At 39.7% G+C, this 18037-nt stretch overlaps 1 protein-coding gene across 1 annotated transcript in view; it reads left to right on the top strand.

The window, feature by feature from the left end:
* The window catches only part of SLC35F1 (solute carrier family 35 member F1), a 254928-nt gene that overhangs the window by 119442 nt on the left and 117449 nt on the right, over nucleotides 1–18037 (top strand). Inside the window, exon 2 of the mRNA XM_063310704.1 lies at nucleotides 337–512. Within this exon, the coding sequence (XP_063166774.1) occupies nucleotides 337–512 (176 nt within the window). The remainder of the gene's footprint in view (nucleotides 1–336; nucleotides 513–18037) is intronic.

The raw sequence follows: 18037 nt of genomic DNA, 5'->3' as shown, positions 1-18037 counted from the left end.
AGTTCATCTTTGACAAGTTAGTGGAGGTGCTTTGTGCGGGCTCAGTATTCTCCCTTTCCAAATTCTACTGTGGGGAGCTTATAAAACACTGATATCATGAGGTCCATTGATTAAATTGGGTTTTGTGACCATGCACTCATTTTTCTGTTTCCTTAAGCACGTTTAATACTGGCTTTATGCTGCTTTATGGGTAATAGCTAGTAAAGCCCGGATTTCTCTTCCTTTCCCTCCTCATTGCTTCTAGGAGACAACAAAGGGGAGGAGATAATCATTCTACCAAGGGCATATTTGGCTGTTCTAACAAAATTGTTTCTCTGTCTGTCTTATTTCTTTTAGGGAGCTCCTGTTGTCTGTAGCTTTGGGGCAAGTCTTATCCCTGCTAATCTGTGGTATTAGCCTAACCAGCAAGTATTTGTCGGATGATTTTCATGCCAACACTCCTGTGTTTCAGAGCTTTCTGAACTACATTCTCCTATTTTTGGTCTACACCACAACATTAGCTGTTAGACAAGGTAAGTGGCATTTGCTGCATGTAGATTGGTTATTATATCAATTACTGAAATTTTACATGGCCTCATCTTTTTTCCTTTACAAGACTTTGGTCTTGTCACAGAACAAAATATTCTATAGTATAACTAGAATTGATTTTAAAAAGTCGATAAAATGATGTGCTCTTTTAGGCAGGAATAGGTTAAAAATAAATTAAAAAGAGGTGATTGCTCAGGAGGTTAAGTCTAGAAAGATATTGAAATGATTAGATGGATTTCTTTGATTTCCTATTAAACAAGGGCAACATTTTCATTTCAACTCTAATGTGAGTAAATAGAATTCTATGCATATGGATTTTCCTCTCCTTTCCAAAATTCCTGTTGGTCTGAGGAGAATCCTGTATGGCATAGGAGCTGCAACAGAAGGTGAGGAAGAATGGAATTGGAAGGGGATTCTATTCATGGTGGAACACCTCAAGGCAAGCCAAGTTTTCTTCTTCAGATACTTGAATTAGGCTAGCCCAACTTAGTGCTTTCCAGATGTTAGACTGCAACTCACATAGAGGAGCCATCCGGACAGTTTCAGTGCAGACCAAGGGGTTGTGATTGGCATTAACTACAAAAATGGCAAAGATGAGTAAATCAAATGTAGCTATTTCAAATGTCATGAATCTACCCAGTATATGTGTATGTGTGTTTAATTGGAAAATTCTTAATGAAGCTGTTTACTGATGCAATGCACTTAGCTATGTCTGTCTGTCTGTCTGTCTCCCGTCTCCTAGTGAAATCCAAATGTTTCTCTATCCACTAAGAGCTAGGATTGCACCACTGTGGCTTTGCCCTATTAATACAGCATCACTTGATATCAATCCATATAGCTTGCCATATTTCATATTATTATTGAGTGTTGCATAACCCTCAAAAGCACCTTCTCAGGCATGGAGAGCAGAAAGTAGGAATGAAGCATCTCTGAAAAGCTTGTTTCTTGTAAGAGCAGAAGAACTGTCCACTTGCACATGAGTGTAGAACCTCAGTCTAGGGCCAACTGTGGCTTGGCTCTGCAAAATCATGGGTCTGGTCTCTCATAGCTACCAGTTTGCTGCCAAATGGTACATTTAGCATGACAGAAAGGAAAAATAATTAAATACACAGAGAATTATGTTTTTAATTGTACTTCATCACACACATTCAACTTAATGATATTAAATTGATCATTTATGAGTTATGTCACAGAATTCCATGTGGCTGGGGAAAAAGGACACACTATTACCCTAGAGCAAAAGAACCTATTGCATTTATTTAAATTAAGTATAGAGCTGTAGTGATTCTGGGTGACGTACAAAGATTACAACCACCACCACCACAATATACTATAACCCTTGGCACCCTGGTTAAAATAACAATCCCCCCAAAGCAAAAAACCATATCACCAACAGAGCTTGCTTAACCTCTTGGCCCAAATACCTGGGAAAATAGCCAGGATTGGATACAACCTGTTGCTTCTAAAACATGTAGGCAATATAGTGGCCTTCAGATATGTTAGACATCAATTCTCATACCCATTTCTATTGCTTATATTGGTTGAGGCAGATGGGATTTGAAATCCAAACATGGAGAATTATTTTATTTTATTTTATTCAACTTAGGTGCCACCCAACTCCAATTGATTCTGGGCGGCTCACTGTTTTGATAAAACAAAACAGTAAATATACAATAAAAAAGAGCATATAACTATAACTGATGGCAAATCCAGTCAACCACACAAACATGTCATACATTCACAAGGTTGGATTGTGATATTAGGTTGGTTAACCTAAAACACTAGGAATTTCCCAGTCTTCTTGATGTAATCCAGGGTAAAAAGCATTATATTTTGGCAACTCCCGGTTATCTCAATTCTGCAGCTGATGTTACTGCAAAACAAGGAAAGAAGATTGGAGAGCATAAGCAAAACATTACCTTGCTGTTTGTTGGAACTCCTTTCAATATATAAGTCCGCAGTTCAGCATTTGGCTTCTGTGAATTATTTGTGTTTTTCTTCCAAGAATTTGCAGATGCTTCCGTCTCTGTGTTGTCTGCAAGCAGTCAACGCTTCCTTCCTTCCTTTGGTTAATTTCCAGTGGATAAATTAGTGTTAGTTTCCATTCTGTTCCTTTTGCCTAGCTCTATTACACCAATAGGATAGATTGTTACAATTGTTACAAAAATGACTTGCAATTCACATTAACATGAACAAGTAGCTATAAGATCTTATCAGACTTAACATGAAACACGATCCTTCGCGCTTGAGATATTTTATTCATTCATTCATTCATTCATTCATTCATTCATTCATTCAATTTATATAGCCACCCATCTCAGACCAATGACTCTGGGCAGCTATATAAACAGTTTGCACTACCTAGATCTCACTGATTTGGCACAGAGATGGGCCTATAGAGTTAGCAATAAGGATTTTGCATGTTGACTAAGTGCGAACATGGGCACAGGGCTTCATTAACTTATAACTGAGCTGAGGCAATAGTTTTACCTCTGCTCTTCCCTTGAGCATTCGCCCCTCTTCTTGCCCAAGCTGCAATACAGAGAAGAAGGATTGAATACCAAAGGGAAAATTCTGACAACCCCTGCTGCTATTCACACCATGTTAGATGGTCCAGGGCCTGAAAGGAGCAAGTAGAAAAGCCAGTGCAGTGGATCAAGAGATGGTTCCAATTGCTGTTTATGTAGGAAAGGGGCAACAAAGAAGTCCTTGTCTCTGGTTTTTTGGCTCACCTAAGATCCATATCTTAACAAGTGTGGGTGTAAAGATAATTCTCAAGACATGTTTTATTAGAAAAATCACTGTTCTGCAGATTTCCAAACCAAATTAGGCCTGGAGCAAGCTTTCAATGACCTAGCAATACGTATTCAAATGAATGCCATTTACCATGTAGACAATTCACAGGTGATGGAAGCACAGTCTTTACTGTGATGTTGTTTGCTGTCTTGCTTGATGCACAATATAAGTGGCATGACTTCGTAATATTTACTACATTTATCAAATCAAGAGTCACCTTTTGGCTCACACTTAGAGCTAAGTGAAAATACAGAATTTTGTTTTGCTTTGTATTATCTTTAATTATTTTCACCCTGTTTTCACTTCCATTATTGTCTAGAAGTGCTTTCCTTTTTGGTGAACTTTTGAGTGATCCTTAAAACTTTTGCCTATTTTTATAAAAATCTGAACTCTGTTCTTCTTGGACTACTCCAGAGAAATCAACTCTTTCTCCTTTTTCTTACTGGTGTTTCAAGAATTCCCAGAGTGACATCTAGCTTTAGTATGTCTGCTGTCAGATATCTAGGTGAGAAGCAATGGTCAACCAATGTCCTTGGTAAGGAAACAGCATCATTTCAGTTTCCTTTCCAGGGACAATTGTATAAAAAAAGAAATAAGTACTTCCTATGTTCTTCAGAAGAAAACAAAAAAGCTATTTATGTACAGAAGACCTTTGAGGTTTCAATTCTGTGCAACTAATTAATTAACTGTGTGCATTTAATTGAATCACGTGTGTGTGTGTGTGTGTGTGTGTGTGTGTGTGTGTATGTGTGTATGAGGCATTTTCTCCTGCTCCATTCTGCCTTTGATTGCTTATCGGTGATCAATTCACCCATGCCTTGGGACCAAAGGACATAGGCATTCTGGCATTCCTCTTTCCAAGTCATGGGATACTATAGCTGCACCACTAAGCTAAATATAGACAGAAGCACTTTTCATACTGTTTGCAAGCCCTACTCTATGGGGCTATAGGGTAAAACTATAGGATAATTATTTTAACAATATAGTACTTAGTTCATTTTTTCTAATTTTAATTCAATTTAATTTAAATAATCTCAGGTTCAATTTTTGTCCCATTTCATTCTTGTGGTCCCACTAACTTTTTTAGAGTGTGGCCCCCAAGATATCATTCCAAAGCCCTGTATGGTTGTTGGCATAAAAAGGCTGTGCACATATGATGCCAAAGTACTGGGCCTCAGTATAGCTAAAGATGTGCAAAATCTGAGAACAGGGAGCCCCAGTGCTGAAGAATTCTGAGCAATGTCTTGTAGGCTGGCTCTGGATCAGCACAGAAGCCTCCTCGGACCCTGAAAATTGGACCCCAAAAACTTTTAGACAGCTGCATTTAATGTCCAGAACATGGATGAAAGGTTCAGAAACATGTCTGATTTTTAGGTTGTTTCACCGAAGAATCTCATTTGTCAGATATGCAGATTTCCACATGAAGATTGAAAACCACCTCCCCATCACAATATGGTTCCTAATTTTTGCTTGGAGTCATTGAAAAACTAGCTGTGGAAAATCAAAATGATCTCCCTTTAGAGTGAGAAGATATGCCTGACGTCTAGCTAACACCTTTTTCACAGAATGTGAAGCAAACTTTCAAAGGTTAATAAAAGTCACAGCCCTGGGGAAAATCCTGATTCTGTTTCACAAGGTCTTTTTTTAAGCATCCATTCCCATGTGACGTTCTCATAAAAAGCTCTATTTAAAAGCATTCTTGCACTTTTAAAAGCATCTGCTTGTGATGCCTTTCTTTTTCCTTCCAATGCAAAATAGTTATTACAGAGCTACTATTTTTAATTATGATTATATGTGAAGAATTTGAGCTTGTACAATAAAAGAGGCCAAAAAAAAAATACTTTGTTTTTCATTATGTAATCTAAGCACAATATTTTTTCCTCATTTCCCAACCCATATGTAGAATCAAAACATAGGATAGATACCTCTTGTATAGGAATAAGAATATTTTTCCTCCTTTCCCCTTCCTTTCCTCCACTTGCTTCCCTGATTAAGAGATCTGAAAGTTGAAAAAGCTTGCACTTTTCTTGTTACATCTTTTTGGGGATCTTTGAGTTGGCATGAAAGGGCCATGGGTTTACATTCTCCTGGAAAGATGCTAATGAGAATCCATGCCCATTTCTGTGAACATAGGACTTTTGGGGTAAATCTCATATGTCTAGAAGCAACAATGGCTCATGACTCCATCATGGAGGACGTTGAAAAAAGGATGGAGGATTTTACTATTTCTGTTTTTATGCTTACGGAAACCCTCACAAAGTTAAGGCAGCCCTGCAGAACCTCTCAGCACTGAAAACTAGTGAGCAAAATGATATACATCTAGAGAGAGCTGAAACAGATTTCTGTGCTGTAGGCTTGTACTGTAGATTGGCTTATGATTCATATTGATAAATGAGGATAAACCTTTTGTTTCATTTTAGGGCATCATTTAATAATGAACAAATTCAATTTCGGTCTTGTGAAATTTAAAAGCTGAGTTAACTTGGCATCTGTGCAAGCTAAATGCTGGTGGGTATGTTAGAGCTTTGTGTAACCAAAGGACTGTGTAACTTCAATCACCTCCATCAATTCTGAGTTTGCACAATGCTGCTGTCATTGCAGGCAAGGAGTTCTACAGGTTTTGAATAGCTCCACAACAAAAACAAAACAGTGAAAATGCTTGGATCAGTTTAATGGATTCAAAAGATATAGAGTGCTGTTAGATGTAGTTACATCTAATAAGAACATGCATGTTTGTGGTTTTATTGTAGCCCCAACTTCAAGAAATCTAGAGAAAAGAAATATTTTCCCCTTCATATGTCTTATTTCATGCAGCAAGGGAAAGAGAAATTTATATTGACTAATGAGAGTAAGACAGCACAGTATAATCAGTACAAGTTAATTGTCTGACAAAACAGGAATAATTGCAAATATTGAAATATGGCAAAGTAAAATAAAACCTGCAAGATTTTCACTTTCTATTAAAATGGGAGTGTTTGCCATGGGACTGTCCAGGCTAATCCCCTGACCCAACTGTCCCTTGAGTGGTATCTGCAGGAAAAAAGGCTTGAAGGATTTCGGCTTGGATGGAAGGCAGTGCACATATACAGTTGTACACACAGGGACTCTCCTTCTGCAAAGGGCTACGTCAGCACACAATTGCCTGAAGGAATCTAATGTTATTTCTGGGGAGGAGGGCCAAGATTATTAAGAGGACTCGTACTGTGAGGGACGCAGATTGAATAATAACTAAAAAAGGCTACAAATCATCACTACATCCCAAATATCAGAGATAGAGCTCACCTCTAGGAAAGGTAAGGAGTTATGTTTTCCAACAAGCTGCCACTTCTGATGGCCTGCCAATCTTGAATTTATCTGGGCAGAAGTTGAGCTTTGTGTGTATTGTCTCTTTTTGTACCCCATTCCCCTTGTTTATCTTTCTTTTGTTTCCTTTCTTTCCTTGTTTGTCTTTTTATTTTATTTTATTTTATCCTTCATTTCATTTTAGGATTATTAGCCCTAGCACACTTGGAGAGCATCAGGTTGGAAAACTGATTGTCCTCTGAGTCCAAGTCAAGGTGGCTTGACTCGGAACCATCTCCTCCAGCTAGGTCCTGCCTGGAGAAGGGATGCTGAGGGTTCTACCCTTAAAAGCAATCAAGGAAGCATGGGCCAGAGCCATGGCCCCTATGGAGCATGAATCCAGAGATATGCCTGGCATCCTCTATATCAGTCTTGTATAAGATAGCTATGACAGTTCTTTTTCAATGGGCTTTTGGACTCTGACTGATGTGTAAGGGCTTGGATTGGACAGTCATGATTATTCGGATGAATTAGGTATTTGGATTTTTTTTTGTCACCTCCCAGGAGTTATTTAAACTGGGAGGTATGGAAATACTTGTAATATATCAGTTTTAAGTATCCAATTAACTATGTTTTGTGGCTGCTGGGGCAGTGATTTATTTATATATTATATCAATGTATCTTCTACCTTTCTACCAAGAATTTAAAAAAAGAGAAGAAAAAACCAAAATATGACACAGTTAAACCTCAATTGTGGTTCTTTATTTAAAAAGCATTCCTCCTGAGATTCAAATAGCCCTGGCCTTGTTAGCCTTTGGGAAAGTCTTAAAAAGTGCTGGGACCAGGATATTAGGTGAACCTGACCTGCATAGTTGAAGGAGATACAGAGCGTTTTGTGGGCCTTGGCCCATTGTATTGTTTGGATGGTTTTGTTGTTTTTAATTGTTATTTTCGATTCAGTGTTGATTTTTAATATACTGTTTGCTGCCCAAAATCATGAGAATGAGATTGGCAGCTGTATAAATTGTATAAATAAATAATATTCCTTTTCAGTTGAAATGGAATGCTCAACAAGAATGCTGTTGTATTGTGCAAGCATGCTACAAATTAAAAACACAAATGATGTGAGCAATTTACTAAAAATGAAGATTATACAGAGCAAAGACCCAAAAGGGCTGGTGCTACATTTTGCTTTATATTGGTCGTGGTAGTTAACACCCTGTAGCAAGTTTCTCATCTCATTTGATTTCCTTTGTGAATTTATGAGCAACTCTGCCTTAGCTTTATTTCATCCAATCACTCTGGGTTGGGATTTTATCCAATCCTGGGTTGGGACTGGAAAACTCTGATGTGATCTTATTGTGAATTGTACTTAATTAAATACTCATTGGGAATTGGGTGTCCCCAAAAGTGAGGATAACTATTAGAGAAAAGCCACTATATTTTGATAAGAATCATGGTCTACCCTAGAGGTGCCTAATCTAAGGACCTTCAGAAGCTTTGGGTACAGTCCTTGGAGTCCTCCAAAGTTATTACTAGATTGTAATTTTGTGAGAGGAAAATTGCTAAACGCATCACTGGAGAGGAATTAGCTACTCTTAATTAAATGTAAATGAAATAAAATTGAACTTAGTTTTTGTAGACTTGGGAGTGTAGCTTCTGGCACATCACTTAAATACTAAGTGTGGCCTTTGGCTTTGGAAAAGTGGTTATGCTCTAGTCTAGCATAACATCTGAATTAATGAGACTTGGGTGGCTGCTTTCCCAAACATATTTACAGAGAGTAAGCTCCTAGGGCCCATTGGGACTGATGCCTATACAAACATGAACAGGATTGGCTGTTAGTTAAAATATCAGGCAGAAACAGTTGCACCCATGCCCTTATTACTTGACAAAAATTCAGCCAACTGACATTTCCCAAGGCAACTGGCTTCACAGCTGAAGGAAATTCTCACTGTGTGATTAAAGTAGTTCTTCAACAGCAGAGCCCCAGCTTGGATTTTGGCAACATAAATAAGAGGATTAATGGAAGAAACACCAATTTCACCCTCTCTTATCCTGAGGGAGGGATGTTTGAACTCATTTAAACATTATTTGTTGAGTTGTACTGGAACAGAGTAAATCATATTATAAAATCAAGGCTGGTGACATCTGATGTGTAGTTAATTGATTTTTATTCCTGCAAAATGGTGTCCTCCAGATATTTTGGATTACAACTCCTGTCTGTTCCAACCAGCATAGTTAACAAATCTGAGGGAAAGATATTTGGAGGGCTGCTGCTTACAATGCCAAGCTTGTTCTCTGCATGGTGAAGGGCCATAGAATACCCTGTGAAAAGAATCCCATCAAACTTCCTTTTTTGTCAGTGGAGACAGTCTTTCCCTTCTCTCCCTTGTGATCTTCCTTGTTTTCCACACACTGAATGTAAAGATATTTGATATATGTGTGGTATCCTACAAAAGGTCACATGGAGAGAGAGAAGCCATCCTTCCTTTTGTCCACAGATAATAATTTGTGGCAGAAGAGGAATGATTCTTTCCTTTGGTTGGAGCAAAGGGGAAAGCACCAGTAGGACCACCAGGACTTTTCATTCTAGCTGGATGCCTGTAGTCTCTCCATGGGAGTTGAGAGCCAAGGCCCAAGGAAACCTCCAGTGTCTCAATTTTCCTCTCTTATCAGATCTGCTATGGTAGTCTCTGCCAGTACTGCACAGATGGTGGTATTCAGGAAGAACCAGGCCACTAGAAGAAAAGTTAAAAGTGCATCTGGACAGCTGGGTTGCAAACACTTTCTTCAGGCAATGATCAGAGTCAGAGAAGGATTTGGAGCTTGGGAAGACTGCTTCCAAATAGAGCAGATGGGTTGCTAGGTCGTCCATCATCTTCACCAACCATTTCTCTGTTGTGGATAGTGTTGAACCTTTCCACTTTTGAGCATATAATAGTCTCCCTGCAGTTGTCATATATAAAAACAAAGTTCCATGACTGTTTTTCTAGTTGCTGTTCATTAGTCCCAAAAGAAAAGTCTCTGGATTCAGTTGTACTTTAACCTTTAAAATCTTCTGAGTCAATATATGTATTTGTATCAATTTTTTAAGCTTTTTTAGATGTCCACCAAACATGATAAAACGTCCCTTCGTTCACATTTCCAGCAAAGATTCAACATACCTTTATACATTCTCAACAGTTTCTCTGGTGACAAATACCAACGGTACAACATTTTATAAACATTCTTTTAAGGCTAGAATACAATGTAAATTTCAATCCTTTCCATGTATTCTCCCATTGATCCATTTGTACATTATAACCAAAAATTTTAGCCCATTTTATCATACACTATTTCTTCTGTCTCATATTTCAGCAAAAGTGTATACATTTTAGTAGTAACATGGTCATCATTAGTATATAATTCTACTTCAGACTCAGTCTTACCTTGTTCAGAACCATACAATCTTTTATCTACTTTAAACCTTTCTGATAATTGTACATAAGAAAACCATTGACAAGAATATCCTTATCAGATCTTCTCTGGATTTCATTTTACAATCCCCTTGAGAAAATTCTAGTACATCTCTGTAGGTTAATCATTTATGTTTACTTATCATTTCTCATCTATAATGCTTGTGCTGAAAGCCATAAAGGTGTTTTTAGGCAAAACCTGAGTTTATATTTATTCCATCGAGTATGGAATATTGACTTATTTTTGGTATTCTCTGGCTTTCTCAGTTATCCAATGTGTATCAGCAATAATGTCTCTTGTTCCTTTTATCTTAAAAGAGACGGTCTTCGGCAGTCTCTTTTCACATTCATTCTAACAACTTCACTGAGTTCATTCCACAGTTGTTCTAGTTCCCTATCACTGAGATTCAGAACTTCAAAGCAATTCTCAGCGTTCTCCTTGAAAATAATGGATGTATGGTCAAGATCATATTATGAAACTGGTTGGCTTTGCTCTTCTACTTTAGCTTGACTTGGAACTTGCACATGAGCAATTTGTGACCTGTTCCACAGTCAGCCCTAGTGCTGTTACAGTGTAATGGTTGCCTAGTCCAAATACTCAGACTCACAAGAGGTTGCTAAATGAAATCTGATTTATTAGGAAACTTAAGACAAATACAGAGAAAGCTGAGAATGACAGAAAGCGTGCCAAATACAAACTAAAAACCCTCGGCTGCAAACATAACCCCGCCTCCCTACCAGCAGAGTCACCACCACCCATCCCAGGTGCTGGTAACCGTCATTCCTTCTAGCCTGGGAAAGCAACCTTGAACACATGAGATAACCCAAATACATTCCAAGCCCGCAGCCAAGAGATAAGCATTCTCCCAGCAGGAAGCGTCCTCCCTTCAAAGATGAAACACGCATCAGGCTAATGACATGCGAAACGTTACGATGTACCAAGCACATTGAAACGGTGAACATGACATACAGGTAGTCCTCGACTTACAACCATTCCTTCAGCGACCGTTCGAAGTTACAATGGTGCTGAACAAATGGTGGTTATGACCAGCCCTCAGAGTTCTGGCTGTCCCAGCAACCCCACGGTCACATGATTGTGATCTGAGAGCTTCGCAATTGGCTCACACTTACGACCGGTTGCAGTGCCCTGTGATCATGTGATTGCCATTTGTGACCTTCCCTGCCAGCTTCCCCAGAAAGTCAATGGGAAGCTGGCAGGGAGGTTGCAAGTCACTGGGGTAAGTCTCCCCCACCTGCACACCCTCCCCCAGTCCCTCTGTACTCATGCTGTACCTCCCTTGCACCCCCGTGCACCCTCCCTGAGCCTCACCACATCTCTCTCACACTCTCACACACCCCCTCCCAACCACCGCTGTACCTCCCTTGCACCCTGTGCACCCTCCCTGACCTGGCAGCAGCCACTTACCTGCCTGCTGGCGTGCTTACAAGCCATCAGAGACTTGCAACTTCTTGCTGGCTTCCCCACTGACTTAGTTGTGGGAAGCCAGCAGGAGGCTGCCTCACCTAACAGCCATGGGATTCAATAACAACAGCAATCAGGACTCCCAACTGCCATCGTAAGTCGAGGACTTCCTGTATATCTGATCTCTTCCAACTCCTTGTACTAATAACATATGTGTGCTCTGTCTAGTGATGTAATAGTATGTGGGAATGACCTTAGGATGGTATGTGGGAATGACCTTGGGAGACAGGGAGAAGAGATGCAGCCAAGGGAACAATCATATAAAAGGCAACTTGGCCTGCAGCAGGGATGTAGCTGAGGCAAGCAGCTCAGAAGGAACCTTCCCTAGTTTCTTGAACTGTAAAGGGGATGGGGGCAGGGGGAAGAAATGTACATTCAGACTTGCAAGATTCTGTTAATGTAATCGTACAATAAAGTGCAATTAGCTCATCTGGCTGTGCTTCCTGTCTGGTCTACCTCACAAGGCTGATGTCAATCTTTGCGTCTGCAAAGTCTAAATAATATTATTTGGTCGTTGACTGCATCGTACTCAAATATTGTCTTTACTGTATCTTTCCTGACTATGAAAGCAGTGTTATTCTTAATTCATTTTTCATGTTTTGAGTAGTAAACAGTATGATCTTTGACCGAAAGTGTCCAGTTCCAATCCATTTCAGTTAGTGATGCCTGAGATGTCAATGCATAGTTGATTCATTTTGTCTTTCATTATGTTGAGCTTTCCCATGTTCATGCTTCTTATGTTCTATTTTCCCACTGTGATTTTGTCTTTGAATCTTTGTGATTCATTTCTCTCTGAATCTTTCCTGCATGGCAACATCAACAACTAGACCTCCTTAAGGCCTTAATCTAGCCACTCATAAGCACCATCCATAGCCCAAAAGATCCTCAGCAAGTCTTCAGTAGTCTCTTGAGTGCCATCTAACCTGAGGGGCCAATCATCCAGCACCATGTTGTCAATAACTTTATCTTGTCTATCCTTGTGGTTTTCTTGGTAAAATATGGAGTGGTTTACTACTGTCTTCTCCCATGCAGTATAAAGTTATGCCTTGGTCATTGTCATTAAAATGGTCATCCATGTCCAGCATCTTCCTATGTCACTGTTGCCCAATACAGCTATCTGCTTGCTCTAGCGGAGCAGCTTGGATGATCTTCGTCCCTTGGGTGATGCTGCTGGGGAGTATATACACTTGGTGTACACTCCCACATCCTTTCCTCATTTCTACCAGAAATACCCCCTCTCAGTATAGCAAGACTTGGCAGTATAGTAAGATATGTGTGTGGGTGTGTATGTGAATTATTTATAATAGATCACTTGTGCTTGTGCTTTCTGTGAGCAAAGATGGAAGTAATTTTTCTCCTCCCTCTCTTCACCACCATTCTGAAAAGCAAGATCACATCTCTTTCCCTCAGTTGTTGCCTGAAAAATGGAGTTCTTTGCAGCCAAGTACACTGTGTTTCTGTTCGATGCGTGCTTAAGACTCTCTATGTGAAACTTATTCTTTGTCTTTCCCATGGTTCTCTTACTCAGCATGAAAGCAAGCAGCATTAGGAACAGCTGGTGAATAGCCATCATGGGTTAACTAAGGAAACTTCACTTTTTTCTTCTTCTTGGTTATTTGGGAATAAATATCATTGAACTGTGGGGGACTTGTGCTGAGGAAAGGGGCATAGGATTATGGAACTGCTATAAAGATGTTCCCTAAGTGGTAGGAATTAGAAGCTGGGAAGAAAAAAGCTAGAAGAAAAACCCTGTATTAGTTTTATAGATGGTTAAGTCGATAAGATCACAAGGGAAGTTGCTGAATGAGATTTAGCAAAAACAACAATACATTTCGCAATTTGCAATGGTGCTATAAAGTCACTGTGATGAAATAACATCTTTTACTGTGTATGACTGTCATGCGCTGCCTACTACTGAGTAAAACACAGACACTGATTCAAGGAAGAGCAGGTTCAGGTTTATTTCAGCATAGTGCATAGCTAGAAAAAGCTGAGAGTGAAGGGAGCGCGCCGGTGCGGGGTTTAAATAGCCCGCGCCGGTCAGCGCCCCCCCCACTTTGGGTTGGGTCATCCCCCCAAGTCCTGCAGGCTTCCTTGCCGGTAGGTGAGGGGTCGCGGGGCCCCTGCTGGTGCCCCGGGCTTCGCTCATGATCGTTTTCTTTCTCCGGCCGGTGATTGCTGTCAGCTGGGCGATATCCGTTGCATTCTGCTGACAGCTTCAGGTGTGCCTCGTGATCCGCCCTGTCTTTGTCTTTCTTCCTTCCTCCTTTGTGTTCTAATGGCTGGTTCATCCGGCCGGGGTCGTTCCCTTCTCCTCGGGGTCTGTGTCTGTTGTTGTGCGTGCTTTGCTTATCTTTAAATCCTTTCCTCTGCTTCCTAGGTATTGTCATGTGTGCCGTTGTGCTGATGCCTTCAGCTCAACGGTGCTCATGACAATGACCTTATACCAATCATGACTGAGGGCTCATCAGTCAGCCACCACCAAATTATTTCCCTCCTCCTGTTCACTTTTCTACCCGCTTTTTCATTTTCAGAATATAAATTGCTCTAAGAATGCTGTCTGGATAGAGGAGATGGCTCCCAAACTCAGATATAAGTTGTACCACCATACATTTATCGAAGTATAATAAGAGAAACAGAAAAGAGCATATTAACTAATGCATCGTGTCCTCTGAAGACTATCGTTTTAGCAGAACTTCAGGAAAGAGTGTCTCTCAGCTAAGCACCTTGGGCTGGAAAGGCTTGCTGCAGGATGATGAACCTGCTGCTCTCCAAATACCTCGGACCTCAGATTTAGTCAGTCCCAGCCAATGTGGCCAATGATAAAGGATTGTAGGAACTGTAGTATAATACATCTGCAGGTCATCAGGTTCCTGGACTCAGGCTTGTATCTCTGTTGTTCAGCTCAGAAGGCATGCATTACTGAACAGTTAATGCTTTCCTAAGGCTAAGCATTCCCAGATCAACAAATTAAGCCTGTCTTCACAAATCTATATACTACTAAAGCACTTGTGTCTGTTTGTACTTTGTAACCTTTAACTGGGTGAAATGATGCATTGTAGGGCAACTATTTTTGAACCAAGGTAGCTCAAATGGGCTAACTTATAGAATGCATACAAAATCTGGGACCTGTGACTTCCATGGAATAGAAATTTGGCAAATTTTACAAAACATATTATGACATACAAAATGTTGTAAAACATTTCCTGTGGTCAAGTCCTAATGTTTGACTGTGCTATACAGTTCAACATTGGCTACTTCAATGCAGATCTACCTCTTCCTGAATTTTTAAGAACTTTTCCAGTACATTAGAAGCTCTGCCACTGTTGAAGGCTTGGTGGAATCTGGTAAGGAAATACCTCTGAAACAATGACCCAATGGGTCACGAGTTGTCTAGTAATAACATAAAAGTAGCATGGATTCATTTTTACCATTAATATACCACTCGAGACTTATGTGTGCATGCTTGCATACAGCAGAGCCTGTGAATGTACAAATCAGCCTCAGGCAATGGAAAATTCATAAGTGTGCTTCTGCTCCAAGTGAATGATTTAAATTTGAAATGTACTGTACAGATGCAAACAAGGATTGTGACACCAATGCAAAGGATAACCCCCTGATGTGTGCTAGTTGTATTATTTCTTATTATGTTGGATATAATGCTATTGATACCAACTCTTTTATGAATGCAAGTGGCATGCATAAAAAGGAGAGAAATCTCGCCTGGGAGTGGCATTAGTATAGAATTCATGAGATGGTTTCTGCTTAGTAAACAGATTCTTCATTTCCTTTGATGGTTATTTTGTGAAAGCACAGCAATGTTTGAGCCTAAGTAGCTTCCCGTTTTATCCAACATCAATTTTCATTGCAGTTTATGAAATATTTAATCATTTATCATTTCAGGCTGTTAGCTGATAGCAGGCATAGAGGCTAATGCATGACACATTTGTAGGGCAGATTTTGAAATGTGGTTCCTTGATGATAACTCTATTGACCAAGGACAGTAAGTCTCATTTTTGCCAGAATGTAGTTTTGCACTTGAGGAATATAAAAATTCAAAGGAATAGAATTTATCCTCAATGTTATCTTTGTCATTATTTTTTTTTAAAAAAATCAGAAGTACTAAGCAGCACCTAGAAGGACTTTGACCTTCTACAGTGTATTCATTAAATCAAATTCTCAATGCTATTCTTCTCTTCAGGAGTCAGGAAGAGCTTGAACTGGGGGTGTTGGAAGAACATCCTGACCAGATCCCTTGGACCAGATGACCAAAGATGCTGAGCTGCATCTTTCCTTGAATGTTGTGATGCAGTCCTCAGTCATTTAAAAAATAATATATAAATCTAGGAAGGTATTCTTTTGAGAGAAACTACATGAAATTTGCCCAATTTTTCACCAGGAGTATAGAAGTGTGCCTGGAGACCTGAGTACAAGCATTCCACAAATTTTGTTGCAGGGCCTGTGTGCTTTCCTTTCATTGTCATTCCTACCTCCCAAAGGCTTTGGTGATCAGGCATATATGATGGAGCTTGGTGAGGGTCAACATTCAAATATTAAAGAGCAGTACACTTTGGATATTATGGAAGAGAGATCTAACTGGTATCAAGTTGCAGTCTAGCCTCATATAGGTGCTTTGTACTCCATATCATTAACGTGGTGTGAGAAGAGAGGGAAAGCATGTGTGGACCCTTCTCATTCACCCAGGGTCGCACCCCATCTGCCTGCCCCGGTCTAATGTTCTCCATGCATTACGGACTCTCTGCAGCTTTATTAAGAAAATCCAAACAGAGGAAGCCGGAGGAATATCTACATGAAATTAGTTAAATCATGTAGGAAGCCCCAGTTATCTTCTGATACTCTGGGCTTGTTGAGATCAGATAGGAACTCATCTCTCTGATTAGTAAAATAGAAGAAATAATGATTTATCCTAACAATGTATTAACCATTAATATTTCTTTTTGTGATACCTGGCTCTTCCAGGTAAGATAGCCTTTTCAGTGGCTGTTACCCTGCAAAGTATGGTGCTACTTTTTTCTTAAAAGAGTAGTCACTCTTAATAAAAGATTATAGGCTGAAATTTAAAAATCTTCGAGACTGCATGTGGAACAGATACGGCTTTTGAAAACACCACTGATCTGTACAGTCACACAACCATTATCTGATTCTTGGTTTGCACAGTCTTTTCCACTCTTCCCTCCTCTTCCTCCTCCTCCTCCGTCTTATTTCCTATGACTTATCTGAAAAGTTTACTCCTTGTCTGAACCATCTAAAGTACGGTGATTTTATAATTCAGATATTAAATCTGACAGAAGTAAGCTCGTGGGGCTGTATGTTTTCTTTTGTATTTTTGGTTTGAGATTTTCTTGGGACTTGGGATGGAGGGATATAGAGGCTGTCTTGTTCCGACTTGCCTGGCTTTGGCTTTATCCACTCTGGTGTATCAGAGATTCACATAGGTTTCTTTTTCATCGTCCTCTTTCTGGTCATTTTGTTGGGAAATGCCAAATATGAATAACCTTGTGGCTTATTTTATAGACGTTGGGAAACCCCAGTTTGTTTTTGTTACTTGAACAGCTAAGGAAAATTAAACATTTTTATTGTTAACCGAAAGGGCAAAATGCAGTTCCTCTTCTGCTTTCATCAGTCTACCTTGTATGATACAAAAAATACATCATGCATGTATGTACAGTATGCAAAAAAAGGTCAGGATTTCTCTACTATCCTTTGGTTCAAATATATATCATTGCACATTAGGATGGAAAATTGAGCCACCCATCAATCTTTTTGTGCAGAATGATCAAGAGGATGAGCAATCCTTAGGATCATTTTATCTTTATTTGGTTGCTTTGAGCGGTGGTTGCAGTCCAGCAGGTTATACAATGAATAAGCCTTTCCAAATTGCAACATTTTTGTCAATGCAGCTGATGGCCAAGTAGAGGTAGAAATAGGAGGAGAGTTGTGTTAGTCTATGGTAGCTAAAAATCAGAAGAAATCTGATAATAGCTGTTCGGGTTAACAAATTATGCCTTTTAACAACATTTGTTAGTTTGGAAAGGCACTACCAGGCTTCTTCTGAATTTTATGTAGAAAATGATTAATCTCAACAGAGGCAACTTTTCTCCGATTTATAAATCATGACTACATCTTCCACTTCAGAGTTCTGAGAACAGTGGGGAGGTGTTCACTATTTCAGCCTATGCCTGATGGTTTTTCAGTTGTCCTTGCAAGTGCTGTCATTGTTTTAGATAGTGCTTCAAAGAATAAGATTCCTTTGAGTCATGCTCAGGCCCTGATGACTTCATGGGTATATTCATGGAATTTCCTTCCCAATAATGCTGTATGTCATGAGTGCCGTTGAGCTGAAGACATCAGCACAATGGCACAAATGACAATAACGAGGAAACAGAGGAAGGGGCTCAAGATAAGCATAGCACGCACAACAAAAATCACAGACCCTAGCTGGAGCATGCAGCAATCAAAACACAAAAGA

The sequence above is a fragment of the Candoia aspera genome, chromosome 1, assembly GCF_035149785.1.
Source record: "Candoia aspera isolate rCanAsp1 chromosome 1, rCanAsp1.hap2, whole genome shotgun sequence".
Lineage (NCBI taxonomy): Eukaryota > Metazoa > Chordata > Lepidosauria > Squamata > Boidae > Candoia > Candoia aspera.
Note: the sequence above shows the minus strand (reverse complement) of the source record. Positions and strands in the feature narration are given on the sequence as shown.